General features: G+C 43.7%; 1 protein-coding gene across 4 annotated transcripts in view; it reads left to right on the forward strand.

Moving 5' to 3' along the window:
- Positions 1-4,336: 4,336 nt before the first annotated feature.
- Positions 4,337-21,507, forward strand: part of FAM133B (family with sequence similarity 133 member B) — a 78,632-nt gene continuing 61,461 nt past the window's right edge. The window contains exons 1-6 of one of the 4 annotated variants that reach the window (XM_074984739.1): positions 4,337-4,868; positions 12,133-12,230; positions 18,448-18,526; positions 20,121-20,195; positions 20,358-20,390; positions 20,828-20,896. In XM_074984739.1, coding sequence (XP_074840840.1) covers positions 12,139-12,230; positions 18,448-18,526; positions 20,121-20,195; positions 20,358-20,390; positions 20,828-20,896 — 348 coding nt within the window. In that variant the 5' untranslated portion in view covers positions 4,337-4,868; positions 12,133-12,138. The other 3 variants (XM_074984738.1, XM_074984740.1, XM_074984741.1) reach the window with 3 other exon arrangements.

Consider the following 21,507-nt stretch of genomic DNA (forward strand, 5'->3'; position numbering starts at 1 on the left):
GGTTTGAGGAGGGAGTCCACATAGTTGGCTAGTCCTGAAGTAAGAGTGCCAATACTTGAAACGATAGGTGTCCTAAAACAAAGAGACTTTAACACCAGATTACTAAGGGAGACATCTGAATTGCTGTTCATTCTCAAGTTTGACACTCAGACTCAACAAAGATATCAATTACCTTACACATTATAAGGACCGTTTCCCCCCTTTGATATTTGTAGGGATCCCAGGCAGCTCACTTAACTTAATAGACACTTGGAGAAACTATTTTTCTTCCCCTACCCACCACATCCCATCCCTGTCCTATGTAGCTGATTCGTCAGCTTTTATTTAATTTTTTTTCTCTCTCTGTTAAAATCTCTTCATCTCAGATATCATTCATCAGGATTTTCCAGATCTGAAGAAGTTGGTCTGTCCCATGAAATCTCAGCACCTAATAAATTATATTGTTAGTCTTTAAAGTGCTACAGGACTGCTTTTTTGTTTTGCATATAGGAACAGTTGCTTAGACACACCCTTCCTATTAAATTGTAATTGCATTAGTCACATTCTGTCACTAATGCACTGCTTTATTCCATGAGTTCATAAGACTAATTTCATAATTCGGCTGCTGTGCCTCTCAATCCTTCTTAAAAAGATTTTTCAGTATCTTATGGCTCAGTCCTGAAACCATTAACAGCATACGTAATGATCTTCCTAAAGCACTCACAGCTCATACACATACAGTTCTGTTGAAATCAGTGGGACAGTTCACCAAAGCAAGGAATGGTTACATGAGATGGTTACAGAACAGAACACTTACAGGGCCTGGGACGGAGGGGGTTTATGCAGGCAACCCTCCAGATGTGGGATGACACAGAGAAAAGAGTCACATGGCTGGTGCTCGTTACATGTCCCTCATCAACAGTCATCCCTGACGACCTGTAAGAACAACCAGTTTCATCTGCGTAGCTTGATTAATAAAGGAATGGTATAGAAAAATTGGAGACAATCCAAAGAAAAGCAACTGAAATGATTAAAGGTCTAGTAAATATGACATGAGAGAAGATTGAAAGAACTGTGTCTGTTTAGTTTGGAAAAGAGAAGGCTGAAAGGGGACATGATAGCAGTTTTCAAATGCCTAAAAGGGTGTTGTAAGGAGGAGGGACAAAAAGTATCCTGATTAACCTCTGATGATAGGACAAGAAGCAATAGGCTTAAATTGCAGCAAGGGAGGGTTAGGTTGGACATTAGGCAAAATGTCCTAACTGTCAGGGTGGTTAAACACTGGAATAAATTGCCTAGGGAGGTTATAGAATCTCCATCATTGGAGATATTTAAGAGCAGGCTGGATACATATCTAACAGGGATTATGTAGATGGTGCTTGATCCTGCCATCAGGGCAGGTGACTAGACTTGATGACCTCTTGAGGTCCCTTCCAGTTCTAGTATTCTGTGATTCTATAACCCAGTGTCGTTAACAGAAACTAAAACCAGAATTCAGGGACAATAATGCCAGTTAAAATTAAATAAACTGCAAATAAGGATATGTGATACTAGCACATTTACTGGCATTGCTTGGGTCCTTAACTCAATGCAGGTTCTGGGGTGTTTTTAGGAAAATAAAAGGAAAATGTACATGCTTTAGTTAAACAATGTATTTTTCAAACACTGGTAGCAGGAGCAAAGTGCACAATTCCCGTTCCAGCATGAGGATGCAGCAAACTGTGCACTTTCCCTTCACTCCCTGATGAAAACCAGCAAACAATGTCCCCATACAAATCTGGGGAGATTCATCCCCAACCCCCTCCCCCCAAAAAAAACAACTTTCCAAAGGGTGCTTGGGGGGCTCAGGTCTGGTACAGTCCCTGGGAGGATTGGACATGCACCCCAGTTAGCGCCTTTCACCTGCCTGGTGAATCTGTCTCTTTTCTGTGTGGTTTAATGAGAAGCAGTACCTTTCCTGGCACATCCCATTTTCACGGCATAATCAAACCCCTGCGTTGCTTCAAGTTATGATAAGAAGAAGCTGCATGCCAAATTTGGTAGTGATCCTAGCTCTTAGGAGAGTTTAGGAGAAGGTCTTGAACAAACAGGAAGACTCACTTCTAACTACTCACTAATGGGATAATTTCATGCCATTCTAACTGCACAGCATTTTTGTGTATCACTAAAGAATATCTAATTAGTCATTAATAAAATAATGTCATATTTAAAGGATATGTTTCTATATAATAAAATGTGCTAGCTGCTTTACTTATAGCACAGATTATTGCAAATGAAACATTAAAGTTAACTTACCTCTCCTTAATTTACACAATGAAAACTAACTATTCACTTCCCCTTTTTTCTTTATATATTTAGTCTTTATTTTCACTTTCAGCTGCCATGTTCTAGAATAATGCTGCTGTGAAGTCCTGGGGTGTCCTGGGATGGGAAGAATTACATGATTAATGGAATGCTTCATCATTGAAATACTGGTGTCTTTTCAGATTTCAGTGAGGGGAAGGGACCTGCACATGCCGCAATAGTGGGAGGTGGCACACAAGCTAAATAGCAAATGGAGCAGGGGTGGGTGGCGGGGGGTGAGGGAGGGAACTGACCTCATTTTCTTCCCTCCCCCCCCCGCCCCCGCCCACACACACAACCCTCTTTCCAGGCATTACTAAGGCACTTGAAAACGCTAGTTTTTTGGCAGATAATTTAGCAATCATCTGACAGGGAGGGGTGGCTGGTGAGGAAAGACACAGGGAGCCACCAGCCATGTGATCTACCCCAGCCCAGGGAATGGCCAGCCAGGACAACCCTCCTCTGCCCCAGTCCCCACCTCTCCCTGCCCCAACATGATGTCAAACTCCAAAATTTGTGCCCATCAATCCAGAATTCTGCCCTAATGTAAATAAATACAGGTTCTTTTGACCAAGGGAAGAAGCAAATTTCAGAATCAACTGAGAGGTGCTGAAACTCAAACCTCCCCGCAAATCTCAACTCCAGAATTAGAGCACTAAATTGCAGGTGGTCGCTAAGATAACCACAACCACAAGGCTTTCCGGATCAAAAGCATAATCTTGTATTGTATTCAGAAAACAGCAGGGACCCACTGAAGACTACAAAGCACAGATATAATAAAATCTATACATGACATGCCATTAAGTAAAACAGCAGGCACATCCTTCACTAGTTAAAGCATGCATAACTTTGGTGAGGTGTAGTAACAGAGAGGAAACTGTGCTAGTCTATACACTATCAAAACAAAAAGCAGTCAAGTAGCACTTTAAAGACTAGCAAAAAAGTTTATTAGGTGAGCTTTCGATTTGTCCTCCTTGCTTACTGTTTTTGGTTCTCTGTGCCTTAAGTATTGAGTCTGTTCTGGTCTGGCTATGGTCTGAAGAAGTGGGTCTGTCCCACGAAAGCTCACCTAATAAACTTTTTTGCTAGTCTTTAAAGTGCTACTTGACTGCTTTTTGTTTTGGCGAGGAGGTCCGTATCTAAAAGGAATGGTTACAACTACCTCAGGAGAGATGAAAAAAGGAATTGTGGTTATTGCTTTTAGCTGAGAATCAGCTGAGGGTCTGATAACCATGCTGCAGATCTTATTAACAAAACAACTTCTTGGCTGAAGAAGCTGCTGTCACCTCCTGTGGTTGTTTTCCCCAGCTAATCGGCATCGCTCTTGCCTTAAGCAGATAAAGCCTCAATCAACTACTCTCCAGCACAATTTCAGACAGACCCTGAAATGTATTAGTATCTGGGTTCATTCTCTAGCTTAGGTTCTCATCACCATAGACTCTGAGCATCTCACAGTTATTAATGCATTTAACCAAAAGTGCTATTATTGCCAGTTTTACAGACGTGGAACTGAGAACAAAGAAACTAAGGTCCGGATTTAGAAAGATGCATATGCACATAAAGATAGAAATAGGCACCCAGCGAGATCTACAAATGAATCTAGGCATGAAATTCTCACATATTTTCATTTAATTTCATCTAATTCCCTTTGATAACCCCAGCAGCCTCCCACACAGACAGAAAGAGTGACAGCACAGCACACAACATAACAGATCCATGTGAGCACATCACCTAGAAGTGCCACATAAGAGAACCTTGGGAGCACTCTCTGACTATGTCTACACGAGCCCCAAACTTCGAAATGGCCACGCAAATGGCCATTTCGAAGTTTACTAATGAAGCGCTAAAATGCATATTCAGCGCTTCATTAGCATGCGGGCAGCCGCTGCACTTCGAAATTGACGTGCCTCGCCGCCATGCAGCTCGTCCCGATGGGCCTCCTTTTCGAAAGGACCCCGCCTACTTTGAAGTCCCCTTATTCCCATGAGCTGATGGGATGTGGTAGAGTGCAGCGCTTTAGACCCTATGCTCATAGGTTCTCTCTTTGGGGGCCAGCAAACCAAGTCTGTTGGCATCCCAACTAGTACATTGGCTGGGAAGAACTGCTGGAAGGTCTCAGAAGCTCAGGATGCCCTTCCTCAGCCTAGGGAAGCATGTAGTACCCAGAGGCAGTGAGACCTCATCTGGGGTGAGTGAAGTCTCTGCTCTACGGCCTTGGCTGAGAACCAGCTAGCCTTTAGCTCATGTGGTAGAGTGCAGGGCTTTAAACCCTGTGCTTGTATCCCTGGGGCCAGCAACCTGGGTCTGTCTGTGTCACACATCCTATGACCCAACCCCCACACAGAACTCCAACTCGGTGGGGGGGAGCAGGGTGGGGCCAGCTGGAGAGGATGGATTCGGTCGGGGCTCGCTCTGTATGTATGTGTGGGGGGTCCACCCCATTTACAAAACCCCCATACCCAGAAATTCTCTGCAGCTCCTAATATGGCTTGCGTGGGGGCTTTTAACACGGCTGCACTTCCAGCAGAAGTTTGACTGGATTCCAGGTTCGTTTCTCTGCACTGGCTTCCTCGCCCTCAGCGGCTTCCCTCACTATGGCCGCTCACCGGACGAACTCCTGCGCGTCTGGAAAGGCAGCTAGCGCGCCGCCGGGTTGTGCGGGCTGAGGGCCCGGGGCTCCCAACGCCCCTCGCCCCGGCCCAGCCGCAGGGCGGAGCCGGGTCTGAGCTAGGCCTGGAGCGGGCCGCTAGCGCCGTGCGCCCGCTGCTTGAGCAGAGGGAAGCGACGCCGGGCTGGGCCTCGCGCCTGTTGTGCTCAGTTCCCGGCCGGAGCGCGCGGTGCAGCCGTGGCTTCTGTGCGGCGCCGCCATGGGGAAGCGGGATAACCGGGTGGTGAGTGGCGCAGTGCGCGGGCCTGGATGGCGGGGCCCAGGGGAGACCGGTTGAGGAAGCGCTGTAGAGTCTCGCGTCACAGGCTGGGCCTGCCGCGGCCCGTCCCGGGGAAAGCGGGTGTAGCGCTAGGCCCGCCCCGCGGAGGGGGACCCGGTGAGGCCAGCTCTGCTCCAGGTGCTCCGACCTGTCCCTGGGCGTGGGGCCGCGTGGGGACCTCCGCCCTCCCCCGCGCAGCGACGGCGGGCCTGGGGCCGTGCGGGACCCCCCCCCCCGCGGGGTCTGCACAAAGGGCCAGAGCCGGAGAGCCTCTTAGTGCTGCTTTCTCCCAAGAATATTCGTAACATTACGCTCTGAAGATCCCACGGTTGGCGGCAACCCCACTGGCACTATCAGTCCCATTCTGGGGCACGCAATGGCGGCTCCTCGCCACATCAAAGCCCGGGCTCTCTTTATGTAGAGTGCGAGCCTGTAATGATGATGAGGGTGGTAATTACAATAGAATAACGCTTCCCAGCAGTAGAAGTAATTCTTGAGTAAGGCATTCGGTGCCCTTCACGTGGGCTGGCATTTTTCCCAGCAGTCAAAGAACTTCCCCCACTGATCATAAATTCTAAATTGTGCCTCATATTCCTTCCAGATAGGACAGGCAGACAACCCTGAGGAATTTACTTTTACATGCATGATGGGACCTTTCATCTCCCAGTCAAACCTTGCACAAATCACTAATAACTGTACCATTGATGTCAGTTTTGTGCTCTGTCATTTGAAAAAAAAAAGTTAGGTTTTTGGCCTGTTTCTATTTAAAAAAAGTTTGTAACAATTTTTTTTATTGTTGTGGGTCCCTATGCTGATGTATGGGGCATGCAAAAAAAAAACCCCAAAAACAAATAAACAAACAAAAATGCAGGGGTTTTGGTCTAAAGTATTGTGTTCACACAGATCTTTGTCTGCCTGAGACTCTATTGACTTCAGTTGTTTGTTCCTCAAAACAGGTGTTGACCTCCTCACATGTGATCTAATTGTAAGATCAGTTTCATTTTAGGTCATCTGCCTTCCTGTCCTTCAGGTCCTTCCTTAAAATTTCCTCTTTTCAAGTAGCTGTCCACCTCTATCCTCTACTAATACTTTTATGCTTGACAACATGCTGATATTTCTTATTAGAATTTTGCGACTGCCAAGTTATGTGACAAAAAATAAACCCAACTACATTATTTTGTTTCAGCCTTCTCTCTTTTCTGTATTTCAATTTAGCCTGTGATCCTGCAAGCTGTTACCAGCAGAAAGCACTTTTCAGTGACTTTAGAGGGGCTTGGTGTGATCATGGCGGTCTCCCTGCAAACAACAATTGATATTCAGGCATTGGACTATAAAGCCAAGCTTACAAAACTTTTGATACTAATATCAACTTGGAGAGTGATTTTTCTAAAACAATTTTCATGTCAGCAGAAGCCCTTGGTGCAGATGCAGTTTTACTGGCAAACAGGTGCTTCTTATATAATCATAGAACCATACACTCACAGAGCTGGAGGGACCTCAGTAAGTCATTGAGTCTAGCCTGCTGCCCCAAGCGGGATCAACCCCGAATAAGTCATTCCAGCCATGACTATGTCAAGCTGGGGCTTAAAAACCTCTAGGGATGGAGTTTCTACCACCTCCCTAGGCAATGCATTCAAGTGCTTCACCACCCTACTGGTGAAGTAGTTTTTCCTAATATCCAGCCTAGTCCTCTCATTCTGTAACTTCAGACCATTACCCCTTGTTCTGCTCTTAATCACCACTGAAAATAGTTTCTCTCCATCCCTTTTAGCGCACCCCTTCAGGAAGTTGAAGGCTGCTATTAAATCACTGCTCAGTCTTCTCTTCTGCAAACTAAATAAGCCCAGATCCCTCAGCCTCTCCTCATAGGTCATGTGCTCCAGCACCTTAATCATTTTCGTTGCCCTCCACTGAACCTGCTTCAGCACATCCACATTCTTTCTATGCTGGGGGGTCCAAAACTGGGCGCACTACTCCAGATGTGGCCTTACCAGTGCCAAATAGGGGGGAACAACCACCTCTCTAGATCTGCTCAAAATACTCCTCCTAATGCACCCCAATATGCAATTGACCTTCTCGGCTACAGGGGCACACTGTTTACTCGTATCCAGCCTTTCATCCACCATAACACCTAGGTCCCTTTCCGCTGTACTGCTGATTGCCAATCAGTCCCCAGCCTGTAACAGTGCTTGGGATTCTTCCGTCCTGGGTGCAGGACTCTACACTTCTTCTTAAACCACATCAGATTTCTTTTGGCCCAATCCTCCAATTTATCCAAGTCACTCTGGATCCTATCTCTACCCTCCATCGTCTCTACCTCTTCCCCATCTTGATGTCATCCACAAACTTGCTGCAGGTGCAGTCCAGTCCCTCATCCCTCATTAATAAAGATGTTTAACAACTCCGGCCCAAGAACTGAGACTTAGGGCACTCCACTTGAAACTGACCGCCATACAGATATTGAGCCATTGACCACTACCCTTTGGGCTGGACCATCAAGCCATCTTTCTATCCATCTTATAGTCCCTGTATCCAATCCGTACTTCCTTAACTTATGGGCAAGAATGTTGTGGGAGACTATCAAACGCTTTACAGAAGTCAAGGTATATCACATCCACTGACTTCCCCGTGTCCAGAGGTTCAGCTACCCCATCATAGAAACTAATAACATTTGTCAGGCATAACTTGCCCTTGGTAAATCCATGCTGACTACTTTTTATCACTTTCCCCTCTTTCAAGTGCTCCAAAATGGATTCCTTGAGGATCTCTTCCTTTATTTTCCCAGGGACTGAGGTAAGGCTGACTGGTCTATGGGTCCCTGGATTGTCCCTCTTTCCTTTTTTTCAAAGATGGGCACTCCATTTGCCTTTTTTTCCATCATCTGGAATCTCTCCCAATCTCCAAGAGTCTTCAGAGATAATGGCCAAAGGCTCGGCAGTGACATTTGCCAATTCCCTCAGTACCCTTGCAAGCATTAAATCCAGACCCATGGGTTTGTGTGCATTTAGTTTTTCTAAGTAGCTCTTAACTCGTTCCTCTCCCACCAAGGGCTGCAATCCACCTTCCCATACTGCATTGCCTAGCACCTTAGTGTGGGAGCTGTCCTTGCCCATGAAAACGGAGGCAAAAAAAGCAGTGCGTACTTCAGCTTTTCTTACATCATTTGTCACTAGGTTACTACCCTCATCCAGTAATGGCCCTGCATTTTCCCTGATAACCCTCTTATTGTTAACATGCCTGTAGAAACCCTTCTTGTTACCCTTCACATCCCTTGCCAGCTGCAGTTCCAGTTGTGCCTTTACTGTCCTGATTACTGCCCAGTATTTTCTAGCTGTATATTTATACTCCTCCTCATTCATCTGTCCAAGTTTCCACTTCTTATACACATTCTTTTTGAGTTTAAGCTGACCAAGGATTTTCCGGTTAAGCCAAGCTAGTTGCCTACCATATTTGCGTTTCTTACTATGCAGTGTGATTGATTGTTCCTGTGCCTTCAGCAAGACTTGTTTAAAATATTGTCAGTTCTCCTGAACTCCTTTCCCCTTCATCTTCATTTCCCAGGGGATTCTGCCCATCAGTACCCTCAGGGAGTCGAAGTCTGCTCTTTTGAAATCAAGAGTCTGTATATTATATATAATACACACACACACAGTGTTCCCCCTCAGGGAACTAGTATAAATTGTATTAGAAAAAAGAATTTTTGCCAGTATAAGTTACATCTACACTAGAATTATTTCCTGGTATAGCTATGCAAACAAACCTTTTTAGTGTGGACAGGGCCTAAGAAAAGGGTCTTTTCTCTTTTGTGTGTGCATAAAGCACCATGCATAACAAGAGTTCTAGAAATGAAGTTACAGAAATCAGTACTCTTGTTCATATTGAGACCAGGAAGAGTCTCAAAATGTGAGAGACACACACATCTGGAGGGAAAGGGCAGAAGGCACCAAGCTTAGGGGAAAGGTGCAGAAGAGTCCTTGCCTGCTAGAGCAGAGGTTCCTCTATTTGGGGTGTGTGATTCCCTTGTGGGGCGGGGGTTGTCACAAGTAGCTTTCAGAGGCTCTGCCAAGCAGGGCTGGCATTTGACTCACTGGGACCCACGGCAGAAAGCTGATGCCTGAGCCCTGCTAGATGGGGCCTCCTGTGGTTTTTGGCACTGGACAGTTGCCCTGCTGATTACCCATAATGCTGTACCTGGCTTTTAAATGCATACAATCAGTTACTATAGCACAGGTGGGCCATGGAGTTTTATAACATTTTCCACAAACCTCAGGAGGAATAAAGGTTGAGAACTCCTGCATTGGAGAACATTCTCCTCCAGAACTAAACTGAAACCTGATTCCTGAGCCTCACCATACCACTGCAGTTAGCAAATGTCTGTGCTGTGTCAGTGTGTCATCTTCTAGTACTGGTCCACGTAAAGCGTGAGAACTTTATACATAATAGCACATCTAAGTTTTGTTTTTATGCTGTTTAAAAAGAATCTGGGAAATTAGACTAAAAAAAAGGTTTAAAAATCAAAGTTAAGCACCCAAAAGTTAGAAAATGCCTTATGTAACCTTAATTTGGCTACTTTTTCATATGCATCACCAGTTTTTATCACATATACTATTTTTTGCACAGGATTCTTGCCTCATTTAATGCATAGGATGGACCTAATCTGGGGATGAATCAGGATTATATAGCGAAGGGACCTGTTATCTGTAGGACTCCTGTTTGGTTTGTTGTTATATTTGGAGGACATGCGGTTATTGAGGCAGATGATTAATAGAAGAAAAAGAATGGCAACAATCCCTACACTTGCCACAAAGTTCATATGTGGTGCTAGACAACTCACTTAAACCGAACATCTCACAGGTAGTCACTATCTGTGTTCTTAGTTTCAGGGTGTCTGACTGAGACCATTTGGAGCAATCTGTAGAAGTGTGAGCTATCAAAGCTTGACAAAGTCAATGGAAATTGTACTATATAAAGTGGCGTATAATTCTGAATACTCTGAAAAATCAGGTCCTAGGTTTCTCAAATTGAGCACCCAGAATTAGTGGATGGATACTTTTGTCTTCAGCCTCAGTGCTCCATCTGTAAAATGGGGGCAGTAGTATCCCCTTACCTCACAAAAGTGTTGTGAAAAAAAATGTTTGTACAGCAGTTGGATACTATAGCTATGAGTCCCATGGAAAAGCCCATGAGGAAACTGATAATTGTGTGCTCAGAACATGAGGAAAAAATAAAATCTTAAATAGTCTCTCACTAAGTGAACACTGTCCATCATGTGCGCTGAATGAAGCAAGGTTCATGTGGAAGAAATATGTGCTCATGTAATTTATAGATTATCATAAATGCATAAGTTACATGAATTAGGGTTGCATGGACAGTGTTAGTTCTGGTGTGTTTTAACTTCTGGGTTCTCTTTTCAAATTTAATGTTTTTACATATAATTTACATAATATGTATTTGTATACACAGATCTGGTTAGGTAAAGGAAGATATATGCACATAAGCGTCAGTGTAGCCTTATGATTCCTATATATTCATGCACCAAAATTTTAAAAATTGTCAGGGATTCAGTTCCTTGTTTTGGTAGGCTATAGATTTTTTTTTTTTTTTAATATTTGGATTTATAAAATTTACCACATTTTGAAGTGCGTACAAAGAGAACACACAGACTACGAAAGGAGAATAGAGGACAAAGCTAATTAATAAATCCGTTATAACTGACCTCATGTTAACATATGTTTTAACCTATAAAACTTTCAATTTAGTACTTAAATGCCCCTAATTCACCAGAATTGTGTTTGTTTACATGCATCAGATTTTTAGTATTAAAACAAATCCCATATCTAGTAGTTTTATTATGTGGTGGTATTATCATTAATTTGTGCTCTTCTGTTTCTGTGCCATCATCAGTTTGTTTTTGACAAGTTGGAAGTCTTCAGTGTGTTACCTTTGTTGTGCCAAACAGTATGAGACTAGAGCAGGGGTGAGCAAACTTTTTACGTTGGGCCCCACTTTTCAGCCCTGCAATTAGCTTCCCCGCCCCCCCCCCCCAGCCTGTGAGAAGACCGCAGGATGGGGGGGCATTCAGGAAGGGAGGTGGAATGCTTGGGAAGGGGATACTGGGGAGCTCCAGGGGGTGTCCCAAAGAGGGAGGGATCCTTGGGGGAGGACCCCAGGAACGTATGTGGGGAACCCAAGGGGACTCTCAGCTGCATTGTGTTGCAGAGCAGCAGTGTCACCAGGCCGAAGGCAGCCCTGTGGCAAGTCCTTGGTAGGATCTCAGGGGACTACCAGGAGCCAGCATGCACGGGCTGCAGGGACCAATGTGGCCACTTCTCCAAGCTGGGAACTCAGCAGTGTGGCCCTACTGCTTGACTCAGGGCCTCAGAACACTGACTGGCTCGGGGGGGAGCGGGCGGGTGTGTGTGCACGTGTGCGCTTTGATGATGGCAGCAAAGGCTGCTGGGGAGGAAGGAGAGGGCTGGGGAAGCAGTGGAAGCCAGGGGGGACCTGATCATGCTGCACCCCCTCTCCCCCCTTTGCACACCACTAGACTAGGGGTATATGTCACTTTAATAATGCTTTATAATAGAGTATCACATTGAGAAATCTCAGAGCACATTACAAAGGAAGTACTGAGTATCACTGGGCCACTGGATAGACCCTTATTCCTCATGCAGATAAGTAGGTTATGTAATTTTGAATAAAAATCGTTGTGTTGTCTGCCTGTTAGCTTGAATCATCACCATACTCTGGCGAAATGCCTTCCATCTTTAAGAAACAGTCAGAATTGTTTTCAGTAAGTAAGGAAAATTGTATGTGTGGGTTTTTATTTGTTTCTGCGGAAAAAAATTAAATTGATTTCTCACTTTGCTTTGTCATCTCCAAGGCTTATATGAATCCCATAGCCATGGCCAGATCACGAGGTCCTTCTCAATCTGCAGGACCAACAATACAGGACTATCTGAACAGGCCAAGGCCAACATGGTAAGCTTACAAAATCATTTATTTGACAAAAGATACTATCTTGATAAGAGCCCTCCTTCTGAACATACTCTGTGATTTTTTACAAAGGGATTCTTAATGTCTGTGTGAGGCATTTTTTCAAAATATGTCTTAATTTTTTATCTGTTTTAGTGTGAGATGAACCCTTTCTGAAAAAGGATATATGAAGTTGGTACTTAGGCATTTTTAGTAGCATTTTCTCAGGCCATGTCAACACTACAGATTTTGGTTAACCCAAGATACTTTGGTGGAAAATCACCTCAGTTAATTTATTTTGTGTGTGCATGTACCTGCTTGGCTGCTTGCACCCAGCTTGCAAATATTGACTACTCCTGCTTGTGTCGATGCACAGTGTAGTGTAGCTATTTCAATGTGCTACTGTCTAGTGTCCTGCTTTTTAGGAAACTTTTGCAGTGCATTGTGGGACCAAAATTAGTCACATAGAAATGACTGGGAGCAAAGGGTCAAGTTTCCACCATGCAGTTTTCTCCATCTGACAATGCCATCCATATCCTTGGCAACATGCAGGACATAGTGGATAGATTTGCAAAAATGAGTCTTGAACAGTGGTGAGGCATAGATGGCACCTGTCTCCCAATTTTGCCACAAGAGAGCATAAATAGAAAGGGCTACTTTTCTTTAATTATGCAAGTGTAGGTGGATCACCAAGGATGCTTTAGCAATATTAGTATGGAAGCTGTGTGATGCTCACATATTTGAGAAAACAGGACTGCAGAAAACTGCCAGCAGGAGGACACTTTCTCAACCAGCAGATTACCATTCTTGACATAATTCTGTAGGGCCCTGCTTACCCCTCGCTTCCTTGGCTCATGAAACCGTATGCTGTCTTACTCTACAGCATCAGGAAAAGATTCAGCTACCAGCTCAGCAGGTGCAGAGTGACAGTGAAATGTGTTGTTAGTATGTTGCCAGCATTCAGCATTTACTTATGAGATATAATCGCAGTGAGAGAAAATTCAAATGGTTATAGCAGTCTGTTGTGTTCCACCTAATATCTGTGAGGCAGAGGGGAAATAATTGTTGCAGGATGTAAAGAGGAGGTGGAGTGCCTGTGTACTGAGTTTGAACAGCCAAACACAAGGGCCATAAACTCCATCTAGAGCTCTGCACGGCTGAGTGCCTTTGAGTAAAGAACTTTGATGTGGTGGTATGGACTGCACTCTTCCTGGTCCCAAAGCTTTGGGGGTTAGTAAGAATTGTTAGTATGTAGTGTACATTTATGAATATTGCACTTTCTTTTAATGAATTTATTAATTATATGGTGTTTGAACATTTATAATTTTACTGTTTTTCACTAAACCTAGGAGTTCTGTCACGTAGACTTACCTGTGATTGCTATTCTGAACATTCTGTGCTGTAGGTAATGGCATAATAAATAGAAATTTATTTTAAAAAAATGGGAATTTATTACATAACAGTGCAATTAAAAGTGTACAGCACAAACTTCTAAAATGTATTAATGGAATCCAATTTTAAAATTAGAAAGGTAGAAAACCTGTTCATTTCAGTCCACTTTCGCTTTACGTACATCATCTGTGACTCTCACACGTCAGTATGTATGAGTCTATGCGTATCCTTACTGTTGTCATCAGCTATGGAGCGGTAGGAATGCATCCACGGATGCCACAGGGAATACTGGAAGGTGTAATGAGTTGTTAATTTTGAGTTCTTTGTTGACTGCAAAAAGAGTGAGATTACAGAGTCTACAGCATTTGTTTTTGCTACCTGACTGCATATGTTTCTTTTCCTGTGAGGACTCCTAAGGCTTTCTCCGGTCTGTTCTTTCTTGCTTAATAGTTTTGTCCAGTGCAGTACTGACTTGCAGGATCTCACAACTTATATTCGCTTTCTGGTCTGCTTTCTATCCTCCTCATGGTCGTCAGACATTTTGCAGAGAACCACTCAAGGCTGTGGAGGTGGTAGCCTCAGATAAAACAGACTTATGTATTGTTGGATTTGCTGTCACAAGACAAAACAAAAAATAAGTTTCAGAACTCCCTTTATTTCTATAAAAGTTTTAAATGAGACAGGCTTGTTGACAGATGAGCTTTAGACTGCCTCTGTACAGCACAGCCCTGCAGTCTCAGACATACTCAGCCATGGTGAGTATGGGGAAGTGTCGGGGGAAGGAGGAGGGAATTTTTTTGGTTGCACAAAATAATAAAATTTTGTCCTGTATTTACAGTACCGGATGCGATTTTCCACAGTCAGTGGTGACTTTAGCTGATATTGCCTATGAACAATAGCTTGTTTATTCTAATGGTGCCTGCCAAAGTCATAATAGAGTGGCATGGAACTGTCCTACCACAGGTGAAGAAATAAGGCTGCTGTCTGTAGATACCTTGAAGAAAGGAGTGCAGAGGGCCTTCATGAGATCTCTCAGGAGGTTATGAGAGATATCCGTAGGTACATAAACAAACCGCTCTGCATGCCTGTTCCCTGCCATCCCTACAGGGAGCGAAAAGAGGGTGATAACTCTACCTTTGTTTGGTTTACCATTGCCTGTCTCCAATGGATAAAACAATGAAAAGTTGATATCTGTTGTGATGCCAGCTCCTGTCAAGGCCCTTAGACCTTATTGAACATTGGCTTACACATAGCTGGAACCTAGCCTGGCTCACCAGTGTATTGATAGTTAAAATAAATGTTAGCATTATAACAACATGTTTAGACTTTGTGAAATGCTTATAGGATGCTGCATACAAGAGAGTTTATAAATCAGGGATTGTCAATCTTTTTCTTTCCAAGGCCCTGCAGTATGCTATAAAAACTCCATGGGCTACCTTTGCCAGAATAACTGGCTTTCTGTATATAAAAGGCAGGGCTGCTGTTAGGTAGCGAGCAAGCAAGGCAGTTGCCCCAGAGACCCATGCCACAGGCATCCTTGTGAAGCAGCATTGCTCAGGCTTCAGTGTCAGACAGAGGGTGGGGGCGCTCAGGGTCCTGAGCTTCAGCCCCATGCTGTGGCGCTTCAGCATTCTACCTGGGGCCCCATTGAGTATGTCTGCATGGAGGACCCTCTGAAACCTGGTCACAGCACCCCATGGGGCCCCAGACCTCTGGGATTATGGACCATTGGTTGAAATGTTTGCTGTGTAGCTATAAAAATGTTTACTAAGGTTATAAATTCCCCTCAGTAGGGAGGAGCATTATTAAGTGTGAAATGGTAGTTTTCCACAAGATTCACAAAAAATGAAGCTGTACGGACATCAGGCAGGCCATTTTTGACAAAAGACTTTGTTGATTGCTTCCACACCCAGCACTTATCCCCCTCACTCTGAGGAGGTCACATACGTAATTCTTGTCCCATCATAGCCTGAATGCTGGTAGAAAGAAATAAAAATGCATGTTAAGGAGATATTGGTATGTTTTTGCTGTCTGACTTGAGAGGGACAAAGATTCCTAAGCATAATCAGGAGCTCTCCAGTCTGTTTGGCTTCAATAAGACACAAAAGTTCGTTTATTATAGACGTTACCATTGCTTTTTGAATGTAAGATGGTACCTATTAGTATATGTATGTTTATTTACTTTAGCCTTGTAAATCTCATTTATTTTTCCTAGTTAATAACTAACCTTTAGTTAGTTTGTTACAGGGTTGACTACAAACATTGTCTTCGGTTGAGATCTGAGTACAGTTGATTTGTGGGCAACTGGCTGGTTCTTCAGGACTGGAAGTAACCTGATTATTATGACTGTTGGTGTAAAGCCAGGGTGGGGAACTTCTCTCAATACCCACGACACACCTTGATGTCTGCATCCCCCAGTGTGATTCCTATGTCGTGCTAGTTTGGTCAGGAGCACTGGGCACGTTCTTTACATTTGAACATTGGAAGGAAAAATGCATATGCAGTCTTGTCTGAGGTTACTTTCTGTAGACTATCAAAAAGATCCTGCCTCACGGTGTAGCTGAAATGCTCCTCTGCACATTTACCCTCCTCACTAGGGTAAGCATATATCCCCCGCCCAAATAAAGGACAAGGGGAATGATGCTGTCCTGACCAAAACAGGACAGATGGTCACCCTATCTGGGAGTCAGGCGGTGGCTGCCCTGTGGGGGCTGTCACCCTGCCAGTGAAATTCCTGGCTTTCTGCCAGGTGGGGGCGCCACCATTCTGCCACTCCAGCTTCCAGCTCCCCCAGCCGGGAGAAGCTGTCAGAGGGACAGCTGCCTGACTCCCCCAGCCGAGGGAAGCTGGGGGGCAGACGCGCTGCTGCGCAAGTCCAGCTCCGGCTCCAGCTCCCCCAGCCGAGGAAAGCTGGGGGGCAACCCCATTGTGGCGGGGGAGCCGGGGGAAGCTGGGGAGCCGCTGTGCCACCACGTGGTCCAGCTCCTGGCTCCCCCAGCCAGGGGAAGCGGGCGGCAGCTGCCTGAAAATACGGGGCAATTAGCCTCTTTGACAAAATAAATCAGTGCGCCCTGGTTACCTGGCACCCCAAATATGGGACTGTCCCACCAAAACCTGCTCCTCACCTTCATCATCCTACTTACTTTTCACAGAAGAAGTCTGTGTTTTGCATTCTTCCCAGTTGCCCATGGTGGTCTGTGTGGTGCTGATGGGGTGTCTTCCAATATGGCGTGGAGTTTGTTGTCAAAGTGGCAGGTTAGCAGTTCATCATGTGATCAGTTGGTGGGTTCCTTGGCATGGTGGTATGTGCAGCGCGATTCCTTTGCTTTCGTGCAGAGCTTCTGCTAATCCTTGTCATGCCCTGTATATTTATTCATCTTTTCATCCCTGAGCACCTTTCAACAATTGGTCTAGTTGAGCCTGCGCAGACTGTTTTCCTGAAAGACCTAGGAGAGCCCGTACCGTCTGACTGGTGCAGGCAGCTGTGCTTCTAGTACAGTGGTTCTCAAACTTTTCGGCATCACACCCCACCTTTTGATTTTTGAGAAACCCTAATGCCCCCCCCAACCTCTTTTTACCATGGGCCAGCACCCCAGCTGCCTGTGAGCCACCTGCCTGAGCCCCTCCCCTCCCTTCCCCCAGAGCCAGGCACCACCAGCCCCTCATCTAACTTCATCCTCCTCCTCCCTCCCCCCAGCCCACACTCACTCACCTTTGCTGGAGGCAGCCAGCTCCATGTGGGCCTTCACTGGCTGCCTGCTTTTTATAGCAGCTGCCCTGGGTCACCCATGTGAAATGGCAGGGGCTGAGAGGTGGAAGCAAAGGCCGGCTTTTTGTTTGGGTGTGGGGAATGACTGGGTGGGTGAGCTGGGTTGCCTCGCACCCCACCCTGGAATTCCTTCACTTCCCCAGGGGGCATGCCCCCCCAGTTTGGGAAACCATGTTCTAGTACATGGGAGGCAGCAGTTTGGGTGGGCAGTTGTGCACAATGGACAGCTGTTAGTTGTCCATGCCAAGGTAGGCCGTCATGAATATGTAGGAATTTTAAAAAGAAAGGAGGATGGCTTCTGGGTTCTTTGGCCTCTGGGTGGAGGAATTCACAACTGTGATTAGAATACTCACTGACAGGCATTGTGAACTATTGTGGTTGACGTAGGTCATGCTGCATGTACACTTGCGCTGTGTTGACCTCAGAAGTTCAGCCATGGATCAGTGCCATTTGGGGCATTGCCTCACCATAACAGAGTATTTACATTGACCTGAGACAAATTTGAGAGTTGACACATGTAATATAAGCCTATGCAAGCTGATTTAAATCATCGTGACTTTGTACTATACAGCGGGCCTCAGAATATTCTTTATCATTGGTGTCATTACCTGAATTGTGGGGGTAATTTTTATTTATTTATTTATTTTGTAATTTTGTTAAGAGTGTCACACATGGAAGGAAATGTTGAGTACATTTTTATAATTGAATTCTGCCTTTCAGAATTGTCTTATTAAGAATTATACTAGCTTTTAAGATGAGTGACTAAAATTATCTTGTGTTCAATCTATTTATCTTTTAGAACAACAAATTCAAGCACGATCATGCACGGGGATTTGTTTGGAAGCCCTAACCTTTATGATGCACTGTAAATTGTAGCATAACACAAATATAGCTCTTTCTTTCTCCTGTGATGGGAAATTCAGCCAAAGATAAACTGAAGAAACAACTTGCATTACTGTCTGGGCATTTCACTGGAAATTTTTAAAAATAAATTATGATGATGTGTTGGATTTTTTAGATGTATAGGTATATATGTAAAAATTTATGTATTTTGATATAAAGGGAAGAAGTGAAAGAACAACTAGAAAAGAAAAAGAAAGGATCAAGGGCTTGGGCTGAGTTTGAAGAAAAGATGAATGAGGTTTGTGATTTGATTCATTTTATCTTGGTGGATGATTGAGAAAAAAATAGAATGATCTTTTGTATTTTGATGTCATTAGCAGGATTGTGTTGCTGTCTGTGTGATTCTTCATGAGTTAACTTTATTTGAATATTTAAATTACAATTACAGCAGTTACAGAGCAGAAGCAATCTTTTACTTCCCTTTCTAATACAGTGTTGTTCTCAACAGTATATATCTGATAAATACTGTCCAATCTAGTTATGAAAAGGTGGCACCTAAAGAGGATTTGAACGCTTGTAGTTCACTAGAAGACCACACTCTTCTTAGCTTTAGTAGGCTGAGCTTATTGCATGTCCCACAGCTTATTGCATCTCCCCATTCCATTCCACGTTTCCTGTGTACCACCATCCTAACCCCTCTTATTTCAGGCATTCCTTGAATGTCCCACACAATCTCCCCCATCTCAGTTCTTGGCAGTCCCCTAATCCTTCTTCTATAAGAATCTGCATACTGCCGCCACATTGCCAAAAGTTCGTTTCACTCACCACCACCACCCCCCAATTCAGCCACACAAAATTGTCCAGTCTTCCCTCTTCACTCTGGATTCTGTGTGCTCACCCTTCCACCTTTTCATCCTACTAGTGTCCCATTCTTTTACACATATACGAAGCTCTGCTTAACCCCTATTCCTCCATATGAGGTTACCCATCTCTTCCCTACAAGGGCTCTGTGTGCCCCCCCCCATTCCACCTTCCCACTGGGGTCTCATTCTCCCACCCATCCCAGAGGCTGTGTTCACATCTCCATTGCAAATCACTCATTATAATATGTCTGGGAGAAACATCATTCAGGGTTCAGACATGTTAAAGCATGTTGGGAGTTTGAGTGAGAGATGTAATTCTGTTGGAAGGCGCTGGGTGCTATCAATCAGTTGCTTAAACAATACAGTCCAGAGGTGAATGAAACTTTGGCTGTGCTAACCAGATGTTTGGGTCTCTAGTATCTCCCATTTCCCCCTTTCAATTTTGTGACTTTTCCCGTAGCTAATAGGGTTCTAGCCATTTTTACCTGGCCATAAAGGTGGCACAAAGAACACACACAGGATTTGGGGGAAGAGTGCAAGGAGCCCCATGTTTGTGCACTACACTTGACTTAACAGAGGAAATAATGTGTGAACCTCTACCTGAGCTGAAATGTTTTCATTACTGTCCAAATCCTTACCCACCAGCTTTGACTCAAGAGACATTTGTGTTTGCTGGCACTTGTTTTTTTAAACAAGCCGATTACTCACATTGCTACAGTGGAAAATGTACATGCAGTTCTAAATTTAATATTCTAATACAGATAGTTAATTAAGGTGTTTGTGGGTACGTTTTTGTTTAAATAACTGGAGGATCAAGGAGAAAATTAGCAAGTGTTCATCAAATAAATATGAATCTGTTTATGACAAATGAAATAAGTAGTACTCTAGGTTTAGGATTAGTTGAATTATCTTTTTAAAGCCTGAAAAATAATACTTGTTTGGCTCTATCACAGAGGGAAGATTTCAAAGGTTCCTGTTAATGTCTGCTGTTTGAAAGTTATGCCAATGGTCACTATTATTGTTTTTCAGAACTGGAAGAAGGAACTAGAAAAACACAGGGAGAAATTATTAAGTGGAAGTGAGAGTTCCTCCAAAAAGAAAGAGGTAATTTCTTAAGTCTGGTAAAGTATTTGAGTTGGACATTCTTGCACTGAAACAGCTAATGCCAAAGAACATAGGTCAAAATGCAAAATCAGGGCTACTTTCTTTGTGGCATATGTTTAGAGATCATGATGCAGTGTAACAAAATTGTCTCTTTCTTTTTAGAAAAAGAAAAAGGAAAAGAAGAAATCAAATAGGGTGAGCAAAGATTTCAGGGTTTTAAGTTTTACATGGTTTAACGAGTTCCTGAAAAGACAAAATAAGAGCATAATTTAGAATTTTATGTAGATGTTTAAATAACTATTCTTGCATTGCCTGTTATCTGAGAATGTTAGTTTGATTTGTATTTGAGGAGAAATTGAGAATCTTATCTCCAATTTAAAAATAAGAAAGCCTGGCTGATTTAAAAATAGAGAATTTGGCCAGAAAATGGCATATGCTGTTTGTTTCAGGAAAATACCACTCCTACAGTTTAAGAAAATCTCTGCAAGATAGGCTCTTGGAACTAAGATTGCTGTAGAGAACATGTGCAAATGCAGAGACATTTGGGAGTGTTTGGCTGTTCCTTTAATTGTTTCTCAAAGAGACAAAATGCTGCATCTCACAAGCTTTAATTTTTGTTGTGTTTGGTCAAGTTGTCTTCATCTTCCTCTTCTTCATCAAGCTCTGATTCTTCCAGCAGTTCATCTGATTCTGATGATGAGGTGAGAACATACCAAAATTGTAATTTCTTATTTTCTGTGAAAGTATGCTAGTATATAATTCTAGGATATGCTGGCACCACTTACTCTGTTATTCTGGCTTTTATTAGGGTGATTCATTCAAGAAATGTATGGTTCTCATTTTAGTATGGAAATAGTGTTTGCAGATTAGTCAGCATTTTAACAGAGGCCCCATGCATCTGCTTACTTCACACACTGTGAGCAGTCCTATATACTTCAGCGGAGCTCCTCACAGTGCATTGAACATACGTGTATGTCTTTGCTGAATGGGCGTCATATTTTTTGATTGATAGTAACCATGCATATGAATTTCAGGAAATGTTAGATAGTTTGTCTATTAGTAATCTTAATTATATCTTTAGGCACAGAGAGGTAGCCGTGTTAGTCTGTACCTTCACAAAACAAAAAAGCAGTCTTGTAGCACTTTAAAGACTAACAGAATGGTTTAGTAGGTGATGAGCTTTCATGGGACAGACTCAGTTCTTCAGATCTGGAAATTCTGGTGCCACTTACTGTATTATTCTGACTTTTGTTAGGGTGATTCATTCAAGAAGTGTATGATTCTTATTTTAACATGGAAAATAGCGTTTGCG

This window comes from Carettochelys insculpta, chromosome 2 (genome assembly GCF_033958435.1).
Source record: "Carettochelys insculpta isolate YL-2023 chromosome 2, ASM3395843v1, whole genome shotgun sequence".
Lineage (NCBI taxonomy): Eukaryota > Metazoa > Chordata > Testudines > Carettochelyidae > Carettochelys > Carettochelys insculpta.